Consider the following 16,480-nt stretch of genomic DNA (forward strand, 5'->3'; position numbering starts at 1 on the left):
GGATCTTTCGAAACAGTCTCCAGACTGGCTACTAGAGCTAAATTAGGTGGCTCCGCTCCAAACCCGAAGGGTCACAAATCAGCCGCCTCTAACGCGAAGGGAGCCAAATCGATTCGATCAAGACAATAAGCAGCAGCTTCGCCGGAGCGCGAGCCCGCAGACGCTGCGGGGCCCCCCAGGGCCCGAACGGGGCAGCTCCAATCTAAACCTGCCGCACTGCGCTCGCGGCCGTGCGTCTCTGTCAGGTAAACGGGCCCCGATATCGGCGTTGCGCGGCGGGTTAGGCGAGGTCGTGCCTTCCTTCTGCCGTAGCCACCGCACGCTCCCCGTGCAGAACGCCGTTCTAAAGCCAATTACCGTACCTCGTTCCCTGTACAGAGTCTATTATAGTGCGAGTCGTATTTTTCATAGACCTTATGATAGAGCCTTTTAATGAATGTAAACGCATGTGGCTAAAACCAGGACGAAATGTGCTGTGCTGTTTTTTTTGCTTTTCTCCATGCCTCTCTGTGTTGTTTTGCTGATGGTATTAGGCTGAGACTCGTGCTGGAGGTTTTATAGCGAGCTGTGCTTTCGCTGACCTGCTGAGGCTCTGATAATGGCATTGCTCAGTCTCTGCTGGCCTCATGCATTATTTATGAGGCTGCAGTGGTGAACCTCAGCTGAGGCTGATTTGAGGAGGGGCGCAGAGAGAAAAAGGCATTCTTCCCCTTTTAGAGGTGTGTGTGTGTTTGTCTCTGTTGTGCTACAGTTTTGAGACTATCCCTGTGATTAAATCAAATGCAGGCATATGCAATTCAGTAAATACTTTAGCATGTTATTCAATAAAACTTGGCCCCATTTCAGTTAGGAAAAGTGCTTGATTCTCCTTGCTTACTTGCACTCGATCGTGGGAAACCCCTAAGATGGCGGAGGCCAGAAGGGTCATTCCTTTATAATTTAAGCAAGAAGGGACAATCACCAGTCCATCAAGCCTTCCATTTTCCTTAAAAAACAAAAAACAAAAAAAAACCTTGCTTCCAAACTTCTTTTAATTGCTTCAAAAATCTTAGACATGAGTTGCGCAAATATTAGCTAGTGCAGCTTTCTCGCATTTCCACCAGTCTAGCTACCACAAAATATTTAATTGGTATTTCCCTCAAAATGTTTAATGTATGGTTAATTAATTTGCTCTTATTGGCTGTATCAGGTAACAGTTCCCATATTCAGTTCCATATATTGGAAAAATACTGGATTTGCTGGAGGTTTGCTGACCAACAGCTGAACCAAAGTGAGAAAAATGTTTGTCCACCCCCGATGTTGGGTCTTACGCCTGCTGTTCCTGAGTCTGGTTTGTGTTAAAAAAAAAAACTATGTCTGCAAGTCACAAGTTTTAAAAGTTTGAGGTTCCAGACATTTTTCCGTAAATTGTGAAGCTGTGTTTTTGCGGACTTACGACCTGAGTGGAGAGGTCCCTCGTGGCTGCAGTGGGCGGTTGTTTAGAAGCAGCGGGATAAAATATCTCACCTCAGTTTTCTAGTTCCTCGCGTCATTTATTTTGTAAAATACAAAATGCACAGAAGACAGGAGAATGGCACAGGCATAAGTTCAATTGGATTAAAAAAGTTTTAAAAAGGTTTAGGCTTAAGTGCTAAATAAAAGTGTCTAAACTAAAATCATTTGTCACTTTGTCTCTTGGTGCACTAGCAATGTAAACAAGTCGTATTTTCTACATAAGCACCGTAATGCTGTCATTCCTGTGTAAGGCTGAGGTGCAGAGGCTGATTTATTCTCTCATGAACGAATGCATAAAATGGTTTTGATGTGGTGTCGGGTGTGCTGCGCAGTTCCTGAGGTAGAAATGAAAGGCACGGCACTGATTTTACTAGTCATGAATTAATACATTAGGTGTCCTGAATGTGGATACTGGATATGCAGCTTCTAGGTAGAGAGGACTGTACCAGGAAATCTCAGAGAGAACTGTACCAGAAAATCTCATAAACCATAAACTATACCTGGTAATCTAACAGAAATCCAAATCCATGGATCTTCCCTTGCTGACACCGTCTCAGGTATCCCAGGAACTGCCTGAATGAAAAAAGTGCAGTGCATGTTATTATAAACACATTCACAGGTTTTGAGTATGGTTCCATGCTATTTAAATGTTGTGACTGTAGTCAAACCCTAGGGTCAGACGTTGCACTTTAGCTGCCTTTAAATAAATAAATAAGTAAATAAATAAATAAAGCAATTCAGTGAGCAGCCCTGTGGTGCTGAACAAATATCTGAAGGTCGTGTCATCACCCTAGCAACTAAATACAAAATATTGCATAGCATGTCTGCTTTTTTGCCTCTTTTCTCTATATTGGTGCGTATCCATTTTTAAACGGATTAGCATCAACATACAGTAGAATGAGAGAACATGGCTTTATTTGAGCTAATGTTAAAAAATCAAGAAGTAAAGTTGTGGTATGAGTCAGAGAGCTGTCTCACGGTATGGGGAAGGGGGGAGGGTGACTGGGGAATACTTTCTGAAGGAGACACTGCATGTACTTGAAGGCATATATGTCAATATACAGTGTGCCAATGAACAGATTTGCTGTTAATGTTTATATTTAACAAACTCGGCTGCTGAAATATTTCCTTTTCATTTCAGAGCGATAGAATTGGAAATGTAACCAGGTTTTTATGGCCTCTTTAAAGAAGGGGAAGATTCATTTAGAATGTCTTCTGGGATTTTAAGTATTCATTTTGTTGAGCGTTGTTTGGGTTGCTTGTTTAAATAACTGACAAGATCCTATTTGAATTGAAGTATATTTTCATAATGTTAAAAAAGCTATTAATGGAAGAGACTTTAGATTTAGACACTGCAAATGCATTTAGGTGATTTCCCCATAGGTCAACAGATAGTTACCTTTCCATGGCTGTAAGATTTTACCAGTGCTATTTTTATGTCAAGATTAATTTTAACAAGCTCCTTCGTCCTCCAGGAAGGATAGCAAGAACATGTATAGAGCCATTAACACATTCTTTGCAAATGGTGAAGTTCACTTGCTCTTTTAAAAAATACTCTGGTCTCAAGCGCCACAATTTATTTTCCTTTTTCTTTTCAGTCTTTAATAGCATTAAGGTTGGCTTGATTCCATCAGGAAGCAAGCTAATCAGGTTTTATTGAATTGCATATTAAACTAAGTGCATTTGATTGAAGGGAGATTTTGCACTAAGAACAAGAATCTGGGCTGTGTGGGCAGAGTTGTGTGTGTGTGTATGCATGTGTACACGTTTGAAGTCGTATTCAACCTACATTGTGCAGAGGAGCCTTAGCTGTGTGGACTTGCAGGTTTGCGTGATACAGGAACTTGAGCTGTGTGTGTGCGTGCGTGTGTGCGTGCGTGTCTGCGTCTGCGTGTGTGTGTATGTGTGTGTTACAGGAACTTGAGTTCGGCAGGTGAGGAAGCGAGGAAGCAGATGCGTAGTTGCGAGGGGCTGGTGGACTCTCTGCTCTACATCATCAAGGCCTGCGTTAACACCTCCGACTTCGACAGCAAGGTCTGCGCCTCTCAGTCCCCTCTCCTTCCTGATCTGCCTCACTGCTGCTCTCAGTCTCAGTCCCCTCTCCTTCCTCATCTGCCTCACTGCTGCTCTCAGTCTCAGTCCCTCTCCTTCCTCATCTGCCTCACTGCTGCTCTCAGTCTCAGTCCCTCTCCTTCCTCATCTGCCTCACTGCTGCTCTCAGTCTCTCCCTCCTCCTTCCATGATCTGCCTCACTGCTGCTCTCAGTCTCAGTCCCCTCTCCTTCCTCATCTGCCTCACTGCTGATCTCAGTCTCAGTCCCCTCTCCTTCCTCATCTGCCTCACTGCTGCTCTCAGTCTCAGTCCCCTCTCCTTCCTCATCTGCCTCACTGCTGCTCTCAGTCTCAGTCTCCTCTCCTTCCTCATCTGCCTCACTGCTGCTCTCAGTCTCAGTCCCCTCTCCTTCCTCATCTGCCTCACTGCTGCTCTCAGTCTCAGTCCCCTCTCCTTCCTCATCTGCCTCACTGCTGCTCTCAGTCTCAGTCCCTCTCCTTCCTCATCTGCCCACTGCTGCTCTCAGTCTCAGTCCCCTCTCCTTCCTCATCTGCCTCACTGCTGCTCTCAGTCTCAGTCCCCTCTCCTTCCTCATCTGCCTCACTGCTGCTCCCAGTCTCAGTCCCCTCTCCTTCCTCATCTGCCTCACTGCTGCTCTCAGTCTCAGTCCCCTCTCCTTCCTGATCTGCCTCACTGCTGCTCTCAGTCTCAGTCCCCTCTCCTTCCTCATCTGCCTCACTGCTGCTCTCAGTCTCAGTCCCCTCTCCTTCCTCATCTGCCTCACTGCTGCTCTCAGTCTCAGTCCCCTCTCCTTCCTCATCTGCCTCACTGCTGCTCTCAGTCTCAGTCCCCTCTCCTTCCTGATCTGCCTCACTGCTGCTCTCAGTCTCCGTCTCCTCTCCTTCCTCATCTGCCTCACTGCTGCTCTCAGTCTCAGTCCCCTCTCCTTCCTCATCTGCCTCACTGCTGCTCTCAGTCTCAGTCCCCTCTCCTTCCTCATCTGCCTCACTGCTGCTCTCAGTCTCAGTCCCCTCTCCTTCCTCATCTGCCTCACTGCTGCTCCAGTCTCAGTCCCTCTCCTTCCTCATCTGCCTCACTGCTGCTCTCAGTCTCAGTCCCCTCTCCTTCCTGATCTGCCTCACTGCTGCTCTCAGTCTCAGTCCCCTCTCCTTCCTCATCTGCCTCACTGCTGCTCTCAGTCTCAGTCCCCTCTCCTTCCTCACTGCCTCACTGCTGCTCTCAGTCTCAGTCCCCTCTCCTTCCTCATCTGCCTCACTGCTGCTCTCAGTCTCAGTCCCCTCTCCTTCCTCATCTGCTCACTGCTGCTCTCAGTCTCAGTCCCCTCTCCTTCCTCATCTGCCTCACTGCTGCTCTCAGTCTCAGTCCCCTCTCCTTCCTCATCTGCCTCACTGCTGCTCTCAGTCTCAGTCCCCTCTCCTTCCTCATCTGCCTCACTGCTGCTCTCAGTCTCAGTCCCCTCTCCTTCCTCATCTGCCTCACTGCTGCTCTCAGTCTCAGTCCCCTCTCCTTCCTCATCTGCCTCACTGCTGCTCTCAGTCCCCTCTCCTTCCTCATCTGCCTCACTGCTGCTCTCAGTCTCAGTCCCCTCTCCTTCCTCATCTGCCTCACTGCTGCTCTCAGTCTCAGTCCCCTCTCCTTCCTCATCTGCCTCACTGCTGCTCTCAGTCTCAGTCCCCTCTCCTTCCTCATCTACCTCACTGCTGCTCTCAGTCTCAGTCCCCTCTCCTTCCTCATCTGCCTCACTGCTGCTCTCAGTCTCAGTCCCCTCTCCTTCCTCATCTGCCTCACTGCTGCTCTCAGTCTCAGTCTCCTCTCCTTCCTCATCTGCCTCACTGCTGCTCTCAGTCTCAGTCCCCTCTCCTTCCTCATCTGCCTCACTGCTGCTCTCAGTCTCAGTCTCCTCTCCTTCCTCATCTGCCTCACTGCTGCTCTCCCGCTGCTTTAATCATGCCTGCATATATTTACGAGTGTTCTCGCCTGTCAAAACAAATTAGACACTCTTGACACGGACACAGATAGAAAACAAGAGAACGAACGTAAGCAGTAAGAGACAATAAAGAATAGTTTATAAAGCATCATTTTATAGTGTGAGCGTCAGACCTCAGAAATGTGCAGTAATTAATATTTTACTTTTAGGGGAACTTTTCAATATATAATGTAGTGTATGTAAAATATGCATTACTCAGATTATCAAAGATTATAGATGTGTAATGTACATATGAAATATGCATCACTCAGATTATCAAAGATGATCAATATGTAATGTAGTACATGCAAAATGCGCTACATCCTTCTGCATGCTTGTTAAGAACTCCACAGTTCCACCTGCAAGGCACACTTTTCAAGGCACTAAGTAAGGCAGCAGATAATAGCACCTGGTAATTCATCCCATTAAGTCTCTTAAAGCTGTTCTGGAGGAGAGCTCTGGCTCATCATTGCCCATTTCTTACGGATCAATCTGGAGAACTGGAGAGCGTGCGCCGAAACATCAAACAGCAGGGGATTAAAGTCCTTTGTTTAACTTGAGACTTTCCCTCCGAAGCGCAGACACTTTATCTAGTTATCTCAGTGTGAGGTCTTCGCCCAATTAAAGCTCGCTCGTGACGGCGGCACTGTTTCCGCTCCAAGGACGCCCTTGGGCAGCAGCGCTCTCTCACCGACGCCCCCCCTCCCGTCCTCTCAGATCGTGGAGAACTGCGTGTGCACGCTGAGGAACCTGTCCTACCGCCTGGAGCTGGAGATGACCCAGTCCCATCTGCTGGCGACCCAGGAGCTGGACGGCCTGCTGGGCAGCGAGTCGCCCAGCAAGGAGGCCGATTACAGCTGCTGGGGCAAGAAGAAGAAGAAGAAGAAGAAGACGTCGCAGGAGGACCAGGTCAGCTCGGCGCACACTGCTTATCGCAGCGGGAAGCAACAAGGCTGTCGCAGTTTCACAGTATCGGTTCTGACCTTTTTAAGTTTTATGTTTTTTTCATTGTGTGTTTACCTGACCTCATCCACTTTTTGACACGTTATGCATTTATGTGGTTTCGGCTGTTGGGGAAGGTGAAGGTTGTTTGGTGAAGTTCAGTGCTCCAGATACCACAGCAGGTTCCCTTTAATGAAAACCTGCAGTCTTCTCATTATAAACCCAATCTGCATATTCATTACCCTCCCGTTATCCGAACTCCACAGTCCGATAGTTAGGGTGGGGTTTTTCCATGCGCCTGTCCCGCTAAACCATGTGCCCCGTCTGTCCTCAGTGGGACGGAGTGGGCCCCATCCCGGGGTTCTCCAAGTCGCCGAAGGGGGCGGAGATGCTGTGGCACCCGGCCGTGGTGAAGCCCTACCTGACGCTGCTGGCCGAAAGCTCCAACCCAGCCACGCTGGAGGGGTCGGCGGGCTCCCTGCAGAACCTCTCCGCGGGGAACTGGGAGGTACGGCGGCTCCCCGCGTCCCGCCCCGCAGTCACCCTTCGCTGCTAGGAGCCAGGCTTTCTGTTAGCACAGTTATACACATGCTGTTTCAGACTCGCGGGGCTCTACGTGGCCCTCATTTTAGGAGCATTTGCTTCTGAAAATCGATGTGTGCTAACTGGGAAAAATAATTTAGGAGCGCATCAACTAATTGGGATGCATTAGTGTGCTACAAAATTTTTCATCTTAGGTGCACATGTTAGCATAAAGCCTGATTCACATGAACATTTTCATATCGTGAAGACTTATAAATAATGTACAAATAATGTTCTGCCTACTGTTAAACAGGCAGGGACTACTACAGTAGCAGATGTACAGAATTTGATTATGCAACTTACAATGTAGTTTAGTCTGATTTGAAGCGTAAGTTTTCAGTAGTTGTATCAAGCTCCTGCATATACCCAACAAATGGTGCGTCTCTGACTTAGGCCACTGTAATTTGGCAAAACATGACCATCATTTGGGACATGTTTCTCGATCATATGTCCATCAGTGTACCCTTCTGCCTACAGAGAGTCTTCTTACCTGTCTGTGTGTTCATGGATGAATCATCCTCTCATTCTCTCCCCTTTCTGGTCCCAGTTTGCCGCGTATATCCGGGCCGCTGTGCGGAAGGAGAAGGGACTGCCCATCCTGGTGGAGCTGCTCCGGATGGACAACGACCGCGTGGTCTGCTCCGTCGCCACGGCGCTGAGGAACATGGCCCTCGATGTCAGGAACAAGGAGCTCATAGGTGGGGGTGTCATGCAGGCAGATATTGATTTTGTTTCTGCTTACATCGTATGTGGTATGACTAATATTTGGGTTGTACCAAATGGCAATGCTGTGGCAAGGTCCTGTCAGTTGCAGATAGGTGGCCATTACAGTCTTTTCCTGAATGTGACCACAAGAAGAGAATCCTTGTGAAGCTCTGTCGATTTCATCAGTTTACAGGAAACATTTAAAAGATTCTGCCGTCTCTGAATGCCCTGAGTTTTACTATAAAAACCGTATTTATAGCAACCATTGAAAACCATTGAGAACTTATCGTGCAAGTGAATGACCATTAGCTAATTGTTGTTAATTGTTGAATCGTACAGCCCATTGAACTATTGCCAGAGATCTAATTATCCTAAACAATACCATTTGCATAACTACTGAACTTCACATGATAATTGCTCTATATTCTTACATATAACCAAAATACAAGTGCATAGTGCAGAGAAGATGTTTATTCACTATATAATGGCTTTTTTTTGTTTTCCAAATTTATAACTACACACTTGAGTATTTCAAGTGTTTTTAAGTCAGTTTGTCTAGATTTCCTTATTTCACCTCAGTTTCCTTGTTATATAATTGTTCTATAAATGCAGTGAAATGAGTTAGTAGAAACAGCAGAACTGAATCCACACAGATAGTAATGAGGATATTATCTGACCAGGGCACCACAATTACCCCTCCCCCCTTCAGACTATTTCATTATCTTTCATTAACTATTTAAAACTTCCTCAGATTAAAAACAAAATGGACTCCTTACATTTCACTGTGGACATAAGAACATAGTGCTAGAGGAACTACAGACGGACGTCTGACTGCGCTGTGACTGTGTTTGTGAGATGTAAGGTTTTCAGTATGAGAAGAGGTAGTGCATATGAGCTGCATTGTGGGGAAAGGTACACTTTGAGTACTTGAAGTGTGGATGGAGGCCACTCTAAGATACTCTTAAGAGTTGTCCTAAGAAGAGAGATACTGTAGTGTACAGGATGTTTTGGACTGAATCCAGCCATGGTACTTCCTTTATCTGTATCACAAATGTGAAATATCAGCTACTTATGGTGCACTGCTATGGGTGCAGGTATCAGCCTAGCCAACCTACAAAGCACTATAAAAGGAAAGTTACCATAAACATTTGTTTGAAATATATTCTATTTGGAAGTATTTTAAGCTAACATATGTTTAACTGATAATTTTACTGCAACTGCATTTTGAAACATTGAGCCTTGTTAGGTCTTCGAAAAAAAAAAGAGATTCCTGGAATGACATTTTAATTAACGGTTTAAAAATAGTTCCTAGGCCCTCATAAACACGCGATATACAGGGTTCCACAGCCCCGTGTTAGCACGACACAAGAAAAAGAGTGAAAAATCCCTCCTCTCCTGCCCTCTCAGGAAAGTACGCCATGCGGGACCTGGTGAACAGGCTGCCGGGAGGAAACAACACCCTGCTCTCCGACGAGACGGTGGCCGCCATCTGCTGCACGCTGCACGAGGTCACCAGCAAGAACATGGAGAACGCCAAGGCGCTGGCCGACACGGGAGGCATCGACAAGCTGGTCAACATCTCCAAGGGAAGAGGAGAGAGGTGCGGCTTTCGAACAAATACCGCTGAGGCAGTTACATTATTACCCTGCAGTCATTCAGCAGGCGCTCTTATCCAGAGTGACTTATAGAGAAATATAGGGAAAGAGAACTTAAGCGCATGTATATAATTTGACTTAAGAGTAACAGCAGCAATGGCACCAGACCTGGCTAACAATAGTCTCTGACCAGCAAGTGTCTATGCTACATCAATAAAGCCTTTAATGCAAGTAAAAAATGCTAACCTAGAACCATAATACAAATCATCAGTACACACAGCTAAATGTCTTTAAACAAGCTATAGAAAACATAAATCCTTAAGAAATGCTATAATGAATCAAGTTGACTGAGTAGGATCAGAGTGCTTGGATGTGGAAATGGGAGGGTAGCCAAGGTTGCAGTGTTAAGAGGTGGCTCTTTAGTCTATATCTGTAGATAAGCGATTCTGCTGCCTGGACCTCCACAGGGAGTTCATTATACCATTAGGGGGACTAGTACTAACAGGCATTGTAACTGGTGGGACATTGGCACTAGTTTAATTACAATGTGCTTTGTCCTTCACAATCATAGCACATTTATGGAACGAGTTGCTCTTTTAAGTTGTATTTTTAAATGTTTCAACTTCCCAAACTTGTGGGTATTTTGAAACAATGAAAAAAGTCCAACTGAGGACCATCTGCATTGCAGCTGGAATTGTTCACATTCACCTAGATCCAATGTTAATGTGGAATAGTGCTTCTCCTCGCTTGATTGGCTGTCACACACCACTTTTAATTCATTTCCATATTAATGCACATGCCTCACAGTATAGTTTTCACCACTGTCACCCTCCTTCATGTCCTAGGTACTCAATGAAGGTGGTAAAAGCAGCAGCACAGGTACTGAACACCCTTTGGCAGTACAGAGACCTACGCGCCATCTATAAAAAGGTAAGGGCGTTGTGCCTTGGGACTCATCCTGGCTCATGTTGGTCTCAGTGATATAACTGCTCTCCCCTCATTCCTGATCCGTCAGGATGGTTGGAACCAGAACCACTTCATCACGCCAGTGTCCACACTGGAGCGGGACCGGTATAAGTCTCAACCCACCCTGCCCACCAGCACCTTACAGATGTCACCCGTCAACCAGTCAGGTGGGTAGAGGCCCTTCAGAGGTACCTGGGAAATGTAGTCATTATTAAAGCCCACTGTTCTACAGTTGTACTGCAGTGGTGACTACTGACTAGTTACTATGGACAGAATTTTAAGAACTTATGCTTTTTGTTTAAACCTTGCTGTACTACATTTTGATATGAGGTAAAAACATGCTATTTGGCTTTATTGTGTATTGTTTTAACTTCTCTCTTTTTTGCAGCTGGTAGTGCGACTTCCTCTCCTGCAATGCTGGGAATAAAGGAACAGCACTCAGATTATCAAAGAACACAGTCCTCTATGCAATTTTATAACTACCAAGGAGACAACAATGCAAATAAGACTCAGTACACAGGTAAGGAAGATGTCTATCTCAACAGCATTCTGAAACAATCCAATGTCAGTTTATCATCCTTTAAAGATATTTCCTTGGGAGGTGTGCGGCCTTCAATTTTGTAATGACAGTTCAATAAATTTATGAAGTAAATCACATGGATGCATCTATACAACCTTTCTGAATCTGGTAAGCCTAAATGTATGTTTTGTCACCAAAGTAAAGCATTGATATATTCTGGTGCTTTTATTGCCCTTTTTCTCCCACGTGCTCACAATGTGTACAGTACTATTAGACTGTAGGTCCAGTTCGAGGAGCACTCAAAATCCTTAGCTGCTTTTAAGTGTGGTTGGGTGAGCAATGGGGGCTGCATTGATGGCAACCCTGCTGAGATTTCCATTACAGAGCTCATAGTTGCTTATACCCCAGATGCAGGGGGGGCAGTCACCCTGGTCCACTTGGACCCTCCCCTGCACTGAGGTACTGAGAGGCTAGAGTGAAAACACCTAACCAACAGCAGGAATGTTCCAGAAGCAGCACCCTCCTGACCAGGGGTTATCTCAAACAATGTGTTGTGGCTCCACTCCATTGAAAATTCATTAAACACAGCCCACGTACTACGTTGGTATTCCGAACAGCAGTAGACCGTTAATCGGGAATCGGTTCTGTGTCTGATGGTGTTAATGGCTTTGGGTTTTTTTTATGTTTCTAGATTGTGATAATACATACTGGATGTGTCATAGTGTTTCCGTTTCCGTTTTTTTTTTTTTTTTTTTTTTTACAGCCCTGTCTACCAATGTTCTGCACGCCACTACCTCCATGTTTTTAAATCTCTGAAGGTTTAGAAAAAATGTCATATAATTAATGAGACTGATAAGCTGCTTGAGCCTAAACCGTATGATTGTGTGCTAATTATTTAATATATTGTTTTTAACAAGGTAGGTCCGTATGTTAATAATCTTAACATTTTATAAAAGAAGGAACAAAATTTATAGATGGTTAAATGAGTGAATGAAGTATTGAAGAAGATGTTTGTGTGTGCTTTTAGGGTCTGGAAAGCCATCCCAATATTTCATAGGGTCCTATTCGTCCCCATCAAGAGAGGAGTCCAGGAGAGGGCAGGTGAGATGAGTGTATTGAGCCAAATTTAATCTTTTATTTATTTATTTTTTTTAAGTAAAAAATCAGTAGTTGCTCAAAGTGTCACTTAAATGTAAAGGTAGTGAACTGGAAAAAAATTTTATGGGTTACTGAAAGATATAATTTCCTGCATTCCTATGATGTGAACATTACCCGAATGTGTCTATAAACATTTGGTATGCTGGCAGTTTCCTGGGTGCAGATAAACTCCCCAGGATTGTCTGTTCAAAAGCCACCAAAACTTTAAGTTGCAATGCAACTACAGTCAGCCAGGGCCAATACTTTGAGAATTTTGGGTATTTTAGACAAGGCCATTTCCCCGCTCCTTAAAGAAATCTGTGAGTAGCATAAATGGAATGACCGTAAAGGCATTGTGTGCTCGAGACCTGGAAAGCAAAGGAGTAAAACCACACAATTATATCACCAAAATGCTGTCTGCCTGTTCCTGTCAAAACTAAACCCAGAATGTGTAGTCTTGGCATAAGGCCAGGTGTATATATCTTAGAGAAAATGGAAATTAGCTGCATATTACCCCTTAAAAAAATAGGAGGTACTGTATAGACTGCATGTATGATTATCCATTTTAAAAACTGAACAATGTTTACACAATTATTTATATATATATATATATATATATATATATATATATATATATATAGTGTAAATATTGTGTAAACATTTTAACGTTTGTTTTGACTTGGTGTACTGTACATTTTCACCTGCTCTCATGTAGTAACTGCAGAAATAAAATGCATAACTACCGTTGCGTCCAGTTGGATAAGTTGTCACCAGTGTGGCTTCCTTCCCAAACGCCAACAGTTGTACTATGCTGACGAGACGGGCAGAAGAAACTACGACACCTACAGAATGTACCTGCAGTCTCCGCACGGGTACGAGGACTCCTATTACCAGGACGCAGTCCACCTCCCCTCCTCCGCGGACTACAGCGCGCAGGCGCACGGCCTCAAATCTAACACCAACTACGTGGACTTCTACTCCACCACGCGCAGGCCTTCGTACCGAGCCGAGCAGTACCCGGGATCCCCCGACTCCTGGGTATAGAATTCGAGAAACGATAGACTTCCACGAACTTGTGTATGTGTACGTGCGTCTTTAAGCGAATTTGAGTCTGGGCAAGTGGCAAGATGACGTGAGCGAAAGAAGCCGAGCGAGGAACGCGAATTGTGGATTTTCTTTTTTGAATCATGCTGCGTGTTTGTATCTGGAGACTCTGTGGGTTCTGTTTTGAGGATGCGCGTATCCGCTCGCTATAGGTCGCGAAATTTGCTTCGCGATTTCTCTTGAGCGTTGGAGAAAGGGCTACGGAAATAGTAAGGCTGCATATTGCCGTTTATATGAATTTTAAAAGATCGATTCTGTCGATGTTCTGAGAGATCATGATGCCAAATGCCGCACATCTCCCGTGTTTGTCAGTTATCACCGGTCTGCATACCTCCTTCACAGTTGACCATTAGCAGAATGGATCGCAATCGCAGTGTGTACACTGGCAGATGTGTGGCTACAAGACCCTTTCAAAACTTTATTAATTAGCTGTCAGTTGCAGTCATGGTAATGATAAAAATGCTTAACATTCCTTTCAGTTGTCTGGACAGTATAGGGAATATATTAAGATTACAGCCCTCATTTTAAGAATACCTGCATGTATTTGTGATAAGGACAAATGAAGTTCTTAATTAAAAAGCACATAAAGATGTTTACAAGAGTGTGCCATTTACATAGAAATAACAATTATAAATATTTTGATGATTATCATTGTTATTTATTTTATTTATTAGCAGGCATATCACTATGTAACATTATCAGTTAAATTGAGCATACATCTAATAAATAAATATAATTGACAAACCTTTTTCTGTAGTTATTTAGTAGAAATACTGGAACATTAATTTTGTACCACACTAAGCCAAAATAGATTAACATGAGACTAGTGAGTCAGAAAAGCATATGCTAAATAAACATAGAAACCTTCATTTAAAGGGAATGTGGAAGGTGTGTTAAGGCCCAGTCATCCCTTGTCCACACCTTTACAGAATGCAGTAGTGTTTGGCCTTGTGTCTGTGTTTGCCGACTGCCTTTGCGTCCTCAAAATAGAGCCCTTACCTGGGCAAGATGGCAGTATTTTGCTTTTAACCCATAACTGTGACATAGCATGATGAGGGCGTCAGTCATGTGATGAAAAGGACTGCGGTAGCGAATCGAACGAGAGAATATGTACGTTGGCCAAAACTGAAGATTTCAAATCTGTGAAATGGTTCTACAGATGTCTTGTACAGAAGATTCGGTCTGTGTCCCCTTCTTGTTTTATTGCTGTACTTAATATTGTGTATGCCATGAAGTCTTGTATATACCTTTAATTTTATTGTAAATACAGAGGAAAATATCACCTGGCCTACTCCCATTAGCACTGGTCAAAAGTTGTGCCATGTTAAAACAATATAGATATACAGTATAAATGTATAGAGAAATTAAGATGGACAAAAAATTGATATTACATTACACAAGCATTATAAAGTAACAACATAACACTTATGTTTTTTTAACAAATGGGTTGATTGCAGACGTTTTGTGACATATCAGAGATATTATCTTTATTTTTCAATTTTCTATCCTGCGCCACTCATGGTATGATCCACTGCCATTTTCTATGCACATGAACAGAAATAAATGTGAACACTTGGTCCGTGAATTTGTTTTCAAACTCCTCTTCTCCTTATCTTCTTTTCCCTTCCTGTTTCTTCTTTTGCATGTCAGCTCTTCCACACGAATGTGCAAACTCTGCATATATTTCTGCTTGCCGTCAGTATCAATGAGTCGATTATAATATTTTCAGACAAATATTTTGCTGTCACATGATCTTGATGATTGCTAACAATGGAGCTATTTACATAATGCTTTTCATGAGTTTCAAAGAGCTTTATGGTAACAGCTGCCAGTAATGGCACCGCCACCTGAGTCATTTTGTGCCAGAACATTCCCTGTCCACACATTAGATTTCCTACTTTAGTGAATGGCTCTCTTGACCTTCATGGTTGTGGTCAGCAACAAACCATCAAGCTGTGGTAAGCAAATAGCCAATATATACATTTTCTGTCAGATTATTTATCATAATTTTGCACTTATAATACTATCGGTTGAATGAAATCTTACTATGAGGTGGTGTGCCTGTAGTAAAGGCATTGGCCTTGTAGACAGCTGTTTGTCTGCTGTGACCTCTGGTCATTTCATATTATAGTAGATTTAATGTTGGGAGATGTTCTTACCCATAATTTACAAGGCCATCATCACAAGATGTTTACAATGCGAGCCAAAACGTTTGAAACAACGGTGGCATACTTTAAGATTTCAAAAGGGTCCCGCTAAATATCAATATCAGCTCACGGTCAATGCCAAAAGTGATTAGCATAGACATTGCAGTGTGGCGTGTGGTATAATGTTAACAAAATAAAATGCTAATGTGCACTCAGAATATAGGGTGCTATTGTACCTGAAGTTAAGCATGTTCTGGCAACAAAGATGGTGAGCTTGAAGTTGGTGCCAGAGGAATATGAGTGATTCTGCAGCTTCCATAGTCTCCGGGTGCCATTCTGCCACTGCGGCTCAGTGAAGGAAAAAGGTAAGTTTGCAGATGGGTGTTCTCAACAGGAAGGAACTGCCAGGAAACCAGAGGGCAGAATACAGACCATGTGCAGTTGGTAGTGATTTCCTCTGTTACCAGTTAGCATTATACACAGAAACATCTGGCTTGCTTTTGGGGAAACTGTAAGAGCCAAGATGGCTGCCGTCTGAGTATGACAGAAATAGTATAGAAGTGATGGTGTATTGAACTGTATAAGGCAGCCTGGATTACTGCATGGCAGATTATGAATGTCAAGTGAATGATCTGGACAGAAAGTAAGTGGTCTTGTGTTGTTAATGTTTCTTATCGCAAGGATCAATGCAGTGGAGAATTACTACTCAACAAAATACCTATCACTTACACAAAGTTTCAGGGTAGGGGTGAGCTTAATTTAGCATTGTGTGTGTGATCTCTGTGCGTCAAAATAAAAAGCACTTTTAAACTGGTACTTGTATTGAGGCTGTCCCTAACCTGATAACTTGAAGGAAAGGCAACTTAAGCTGATTATTACGACCACATAGCTGCTTCTGTGATGGAATTGGTATTTAGGCCCAACCATAAGGTCAGCACCACATCCAAATGTCTTCCTTCGCTGTAAATTAGTGTTGGATAATCTGTGAGTGAAATTGCCACTCCCCGCAAAAAAAGTACCGGGGCCAGAACACTTCCATTCAGACTGCTTCCAAACGAGCTCCAAAATATTGTTCCTCGTAATGTCCATTGTCTAGTGACAAAAAAAATACCAAATTAAAATTTTGTATTGCATTGTTGATGTCCTGTGCTCCATTTGAATCCCCATCAGCCAAGAAGCATGTTACTCCCTCTCCATCCGGAGAGCTGAACTACATCATGTTTAATCTGGTGGATCCCATTAAGTGCAA

At 43.8% G+C, this 16,480-nt stretch overlaps 1 protein-coding gene across 1 annotated transcript in view; it reads left to right on the top strand.

The window, feature by feature from the left end:
- The window catches only part of pkp4 (plakophilin 4), an 89,651-nt gene extending 74,982 nt beyond the window's left edge, over positions 1 to 14,669 (top strand). Inside the window, exons 15-24 of the mRNA XM_064327389.1 lie at positions 3,411 to 3,528; positions 6,251 to 6,442; positions 6,810 to 6,983; positions 7,605 to 7,755; positions 9,170 to 9,362; positions 10,203 to 10,287; positions 10,373 to 10,490; positions 10,712 to 10,843; positions 11,871 to 11,944; positions 12,782 to 14,669. Coding sequence (XP_064183459.1) covers positions 3,411 to 3,528; positions 6,251 to 6,442; positions 6,810 to 6,983; positions 7,605 to 7,755; positions 9,170 to 9,362; positions 10,203 to 10,287; positions 10,373 to 10,490; positions 10,712 to 10,843; positions 11,871 to 11,944; positions 12,782 to 13,024 — 1,480 coding nt within the window. The 3' untranslated portion in view covers positions 13,025 to 14,669. The remainder of the gene's footprint in view (positions 1 to 3,410; positions 3,529 to 6,250; positions 6,443 to 6,809; positions 6,984 to 7,604; positions 7,756 to 9,169; positions 9,363 to 10,202; positions 10,288 to 10,372; positions 10,491 to 10,711; positions 10,844 to 11,870; positions 11,945 to 12,781) is intronic.
- The last annotated feature ends 1,811 nt before the right edge of the window (positions 14,670 to 16,480 follow it).

This window comes from Anguilla rostrata, chromosome 3, assembly GCF_018555375.3.
Source record: "Anguilla rostrata isolate EN2019 chromosome 3, ASM1855537v3, whole genome shotgun sequence".
NCBI classification, from domain to species: Eukaryota; Metazoa; Chordata; class Actinopteri; order Anguilliformes; family Anguillidae; genus Anguilla; species Anguilla rostrata.